The 6,031-nt window shown below is 44.6% G+C and overlaps 1 protein-coding gene across 2 annotated transcripts; it reads right to left on the reverse strand.

Moving 5' to 3' along the window:
• Window positions 1–407: 407 nt before the first annotated feature.
• On the reverse strand, window positions 408–3,126 carry rplp0 (ribosomal protein, large, P0). 2 transcript variants are annotated; one of them, XM_027278915.1, is made up of 8 exons: window positions 2,987–3,126; window positions 2,604–2,711; window positions 2,300–2,475; window positions 1,983–2,070; window positions 1,304–1,450; window positions 1,028–1,213; window positions 786–926; window positions 409–623 (listed from the first exon to the last, which is right to left on the reverse strand). In XM_027278915.1, exons 2-8 carry the CDS (start codon window positions 2,655–2,657, stop codon window positions 471–473), a joined length of 945 nt encoding a protein of 314 aa, XP_027134716.1. In that variant the 5' UTR covers window positions 2,658–2,711; window positions 2,987–3,126; the 3' UTR covers window positions 409–470. The 2 variants fall into 2 exon arrangements, with proteins under 2 accessions (XP_027134717.1, XP_027134716.1); XM_027278916.1 differs by lacking the exon at window positions 2,987–3,126 and having other exon boundaries at window positions 408–623; window positions 2,584–2,711.
• Between the last annotated feature and the right edge of the window lie 2,905 nt (window positions 3,127–6,031).

Raw genomic sequence — 6,031 nt, forward strand, 5'->3', positions numbered from 1 at the left:
ATGTTGCAAAAGCTCGAGTGGAAAAAGTAAAACGCTTGATTGATAGACGTATGTACAACGTAAGGTCGTGGGAAGTTAACAGACCAGAATATGGCATCATTAAAGAACGCAGTGGATAAGCCACCTGCACCGTTTGCCAAGTGTTTCCACGTTTTAATTAAATCTAAGATACATATTAGAAGGTAGCTTTTTATTTTGAAGGCTGACACGCCCAACAGGAAGTCTTTGGGGCCCATTGTCCAATTTCTACTAAATTTTGACGCAACACTATGCGTCACTTCCCGTACACTAAGCCTCGACCAACTAGTTCAGCATCAGTTTAACATTTGTGTTAATAACCTTCATGTTAAGTATCAGTTATGACAAACACAACCTACAAGTATAGGATTCAAATACAAGACAAGGCACATAGTTTTCAGTTTTTATTGAATCATGGTATTATTTGATTCATGTTCTGTTCGCTGTGTTTCTTAGTCGAACAGACCGAAGCCCATGTCGTCGTCTGATTCCTCAGACTCCTCCTTAACCTCCTCCTTGGCAGCTGGGGCTGCAGCTGTCTCTGCAGCAGCTGCAGGTGCTGCGACAGCAGCAAAAGCAGACGGGTCAGCCAGGAAGGCTTTGACCTGCAAGGACAAGAAAGGTATGACATTAGTTTACAGGCTACACCAAGTGGCTTCCTGGTCAAAGAAATGTCTCAGGCCTGATTAAAGCATTCTAGTACAACTTAAACTGAGCGGTCTGAGAGCAAGGACCCTGACTAGAAACTATGAAGTCTGTTGCTTTACCTTGTCTGCCAGAGGGAAGGAGTAGTCTGTCTCCACAGCAACAGCCAGGACTCTCTTGTAGCCATTGATGACAGAATGGGGTACAGAGGCCAAAGTGGGGTAACCGATCTCCAGACACACGCTAGCGATGTTCCTCACACCCTAAAGCAAAAATAACTTAGCATTTGCAGCTACAGATATTTCAAACATGATGCGACAATGCTCTCAAGTGATTTAGTTTGTATACGAGTACTGCATCTCACCTCCAGGAACCTGGCATGCAGAGAAGCCTCAGTGATGTCGAGCACCTCAGGACTGTAAACGCTGCCGTTGTCATACACCTGCTGGATGATGAGCCCATAGGAGAAGGGCGAGATGTTCAGCATGTTGAGCAGCGTGGCCTCGCTGGCACCAACCTTGTCGCCGGTCTTGATCAGACTGACGTCACTCTGAGGACAGAAATGTCAGGTTAGTCACTGTAAATGTTATACCATGTCCATTTCATTCCAGCTAGCATAACATGATTCTTTGAAACTCACCAAGATTTCAATGGTTCCCTTTGAGATCTTGGTGGTGATACCCAGAGCCTGGAAGAAAGAGGTCTTCTCAGGACCCAGACCAGTGTTCTGGGAAGGCACAGTCACATCACAAGGGGCGATGGCTCCAGCACGGGCAGCTGCAGGTACCTGAGATGGAGCAAAAAACAGTTTAATATTCTGCTCAAATTTAAAAGGAGAAGTTTGAGCACAAGTGTTTAAAAGTCAAGTTTTGATCTAGTGTCTGAAACCTTACGTCCCTGGCAGTCGAGGGGTGCTGACATGACAGGTATAGCGAGGAAACAGGTTATTGTTTGCAGGGGGAACGACAACGCAGTACTACACAAGCTGCATTGTAACTTATCCTGCACATGTACGGTCAGATACTGGTATTTTAAATGCTGATACATGAGTTTCTGGTACACCTTGTTAAAACTAATGCAGGCATTACAAAAGCCTTGCCATAAAACCAATCCACATTTGAGGTGCTAGCTCAAATTAGGAGCACCTAAGAGGCTGAAGTTTGTGCCGTTGAATGTAAAAACTACAAGACAGTGAGAAGTTTTAGTGAGGTGTACCAAAACCAGCAAATTAGGTGTACAAGTCAATAAACTGTAGTAGGTAAGTGGTTCCATCATGTACAGGTGCTTCCTGTGGTCAGATTTATCTTCAGGACTCTTACCTTGTTGGCCAGCAGCAGGTCCCGGACCTCAGCCAGATCCTCCTTGGTGAAGACAAAGCCTACATTTCCTTTAATGTGGGGCAGGAGCCTGTCAAAACGCAAGATCTGTTACACATGTGTGAGCAGATGGACATTCTCACAAAAAGAAAGTTATTAAGTGTCTGAGACCTTGCGTCCCTGGATGTCCATAGGATGTAGACAGACAGGGATAGCTGGAGACAAGTTACTGTATGCAGGGGGAACGACAAAGCAGCACCACACGAGCTGCATTGTAACTTATCCTGCCATAAGAAAAACAGACGGGGCGGTAAACTCACTTCTCCAGGGCGGGATTGTTCTCCAGATGACCGCGGATGGCTTTGCGCATCATGGTGTTTTTACCCATCAGCACCACAGCCTTCTCGCGCAGAGACAGGCGGATGGTCTGCATCTGCTTGGAGCCCACATTGTCTGCACCCACAATGAAGCATTTTGGATAATCATCCAGAAGTTGCTATAAAAAAGGAAATAAACAGCATACAGTCAAATCAAGACTCATCTATAAATCCCCATTTACAGAGAGTTAAAAAAAAAAGTGGATTATGTGTAAATATAAACTTACATAAGTCAAGTCCTACTTACGATGATTTTCATAAAATAGTTGGACTTCCACGTGGCCCTGTCTTCCCTGGGCATCTTTGCAGTGCTTCCAAGGATCGCTTAACAGCTGGTTTAAAGACAAGGTAGTACCTAAAGACACGAGAATGAAGGTGTTAGCACATGTACATCAGAAACACACAGGCCATGATCTTCATGGCGCAGGAAGACATGCGGCCGACAGCTAACGCTAGCAGGCTAATAGCGACACAGGCCGCACTAGGTTAAAATGACGATACCAAACTTCAGCAAGACACACTACATACATTTAGGTGCCGTGTGACTTTAACAATAAGAGTCCAAATATCTAATACGCTGTAATTTCACCGAATATTAATAAAGAAAGAGCGCGGGGATAAAGGCCTTACCTATTACGATAGGGTCGCGTGAAAGAAAGAGGAAGAAGAAAGGCGCACGAACTATATATACCAGATATGGACCAATCACAGAGAAGCTACGGTCGTAGCTGCACGGCTATTGGATAGTTGCTATGCCAACCACCTCTACCGCCAATGAGAAGACGCCCACTAAGCGTTACAAAATAAACGCCGTTTCGACTTCAAGCGACAAACTCGGTGTAAAGAAACCGTGTTTCTGTCTGTCAAACTGGACTACTGGCGACCGGGACTCGCAAAATAGATGCCGGTGTTAGTCGTTACTTAATAACCGGTAGTAGAGTGAACTGTTACCATGGCACAGCCCGCTCTGCAGCTTCCGTCAGAGGTGTGGAACCACGTTTTTGGCTATCTGTCACCGGCGGACAAGTTCAGCGTCCGGGCATCCTGCAAGTATTTCAAAAAGCTTGTTGACCACGGGTCTCTGTGGAAAGACTGGTCGATAGTTTTGGGGTTTCAAAGGGGCTCTTACGACAGTCATTTCTGGGCCACGCTCCGCCACAGAAAAGTCACCAGCGCCGTGGTGAGAAGCTGCAAAGTGAAGGACTTTAAAAACCTCGCCCGGTGTCTACCTGCTCTCAGCACGTTGGTGATGGAGCAGAGCTCCAGAGAGAGCCTCCCCTGCTTGAAGGACTTTCCAAATCTAAAGCGTCTGAGTATCAGAAGCAGTTGCACTCCTCTTTTGCTAGATCCCTCAGCAGTGTTACAGCCCCAGCAGCTGACCCACCTCAGTATCTGTGATTACACACAGCCCAGCTTAACGCTGGATACCTTCATTTCTTGTGTCTCCCAGTTTACAAACCTTCTGTCTCTGATCTGTCATCACATGCGCGTCTTTGAAGATACAACATGGCTGGTTAGCTCCATACCTGTCTCCCTGCCTAAGCTGAAGCATCTCTCGTTGTCCTTTCATCAAATGCCACAAGTCATTTACGATTGGCACCGACCCAATCCAGGTTCCTTAGAGGGAGCACACAGACAAGCTGGTGCCACGTCCCTGTCCAGTTTGGAGCTCCTCAGCTGCTTCGATGATTCGATAGATTCAGAAGATTTAATGAAACTGGTGCCTGGCCTCAAGAGTCTTTCTATTATGTACAGGGTCCTATCAGAACTCAGCCCAGCACCTGTGTGTCGCCTGAAAACATGGCTGAGTGACCTCCCTGAACTGTCAACCCTGGTCATTCTCAGTAGCCCACCTGTTCAGAGGTATGTCACCTCCATCCCAGCCACAGTGACCAGCCTCACACTGTGTGTTGCAGGACTATCCTCAGAGGACATGGCAGCCGTAGCAGTGCAGGTACCAAATCTCCTGCACCTTCACATAGACTCCTGGCCCTCACATTTGGGAGCTCATGTGGCTCGAATCCCTCAACTTTTCCCAAAGCTCAAAAGTCTCAAACTCCGGCATGAGCATGTACCAGAGAAAGATTTCTTACAGCTTCACCAGCTTCAGGACCTGGAATATTTGGAGATTCTGGATGGCCACATGCGTCTCCCTGAATTTTGTGGAAAAATCCAAGCTCTTGCAAACAACAGACTTCAGGTGACAGCCTCTCCACAGCAGAGAGATGTGTGGTCTTGTACCTGTGCTTGTACGGTATATTGAATCCCTGTCTTTTAGCAGACCAGTCGGATTGTTGACATATTGTTTTGACCAGTGAAGAATCTGTAAAGATCAAAATAATTGCAATATGTTTTATTATAACTTTCTCATATTGTTCAGCCCTAGTTTGAAGTGCATGTTGAAATTATTTTGTAAATTTAAAACCCCAGACATTGTGAATGCAATAAACTACTTTCAGTTCTGGGTGTCTTAAAGTTTTGTGAAAATCTTGTGTGCCAAAGATCTGGTTTAATTTATGCAAAACACACACACACATACACACCGCAACACAGACACACTAGAGTAAATGTATTGGTGGGGGAAGAAAAAAAAAAGTCACACAATCACATTTTGGACAAAGCAATGCCAGAAATAAAGTACTTATTTTATTTGCAGCAGTTATAATAATCAGTCAGTAATCATGACCCCACATAGGCTTACACCCCACCCAAACAAAGAGCCAGTAAAATTTTTGGCTCATGAGAAAAATTCAAATGGTAAAAGATCACATGAATGTCTCCATTTACAAAGTCCACTTCTCATTAACAGTAAAAGGCTTTTTTTTTTCTTTTTTTCCAGGAATTCTTTGACAGAAGCAAAAACTATAAGCAGATAATTATACATGGGGCAAAATTAACTCATTTCCTGTTCATTTTCCCCCTGCTACTTTCTGCAAATCTGAATCAGCTACAAGTGTACACTAAACAGTCTGCTGAATGACTCAGTACAGAAGGTTTCTCCTTGGCTTGTCTAATACAGTGTAAACCTTTGGGTGCAGCACAGCAGAAGAAACCCCACCCAGAGTTCGACCCATAAAGAATCAAATCACAGGAAAGGTTGAGAACTCCACAGTGTATAAGACCTTATTGCATTGACACATTTGGCACAAGAGCAAACATCTCCTCAACGTCAAAATAATCTGAATGTGGATACTGTGTATTCACGCCTTGCACACCTAGTGATCAAAATGAAAGGCAGGCAATATTGTCAAAAAATAATAATAAAGTCACACGCTGTCTCATATATGCGGCAAAACAGAGCAACAAGTAAAATAAAGATGAAATGAGTCATTACAGAGACTTTGCTCAAGGCTTGGCTGCATTCTGATTCCTCACCAGCTAACACCGACATCCAGCTTCCATTAGTGGACCGAGTGCTGATGTCAACTCAGACAGCAGGATCGTAATTCATGACTCACAATAAAAAGATTAGGAGCTGCGATTCCTTGGAAGTCTTGACACACTGGAATCTAAGCTGGTACGTGTTGTGTGTGAGAAGGGGGTTAACTATCTTTTAGCCTACATGCCAATAGAGCCAGCTCTTTGCATATCAGTGTGAGCCCAAACGGCTCAAAAATATAGATTTTCATCAAAACAGTGACAAAACACAGTTCTGTCACAAAGTCGAGCACATTA

Source organism: Larimichthys crocea, chromosome VI, assembly GCF_000972845.2.
Source record: "Larimichthys crocea isolate SSNF chromosome VI, L_crocea_2.0, whole genome shotgun sequence".
Classification (NCBI taxonomy): Eukaryota; Metazoa; Chordata; class Actinopteri; family Sciaenidae; genus Larimichthys; species Larimichthys crocea.

Excerpts from the sequence above, each read along its gene's own strand:
- rplp0 (XM_027278915.1), bottom strand. The coding sequence starts at position 2,657 with ATGCCCAGGGAAGACAGGGCCACGTGGAAGTCCAACTATTTTATGAAA. Across the intron at positions 2,476-2,603 it reads ACTATTTTATGAAAATCATC|CAACTTCTGGATGATTATCC; the intron begins GTAAGTAGGACT and ends CCTTTTTTATAG. Across the intron at positions 1,214-1,303 it reads AGGGAACCATTGAAATCTTG|AGTGACGTCAGTCTGATCAA; the intron begins GTGAGTTTCAAA and ends TTCTGTCCTCAG.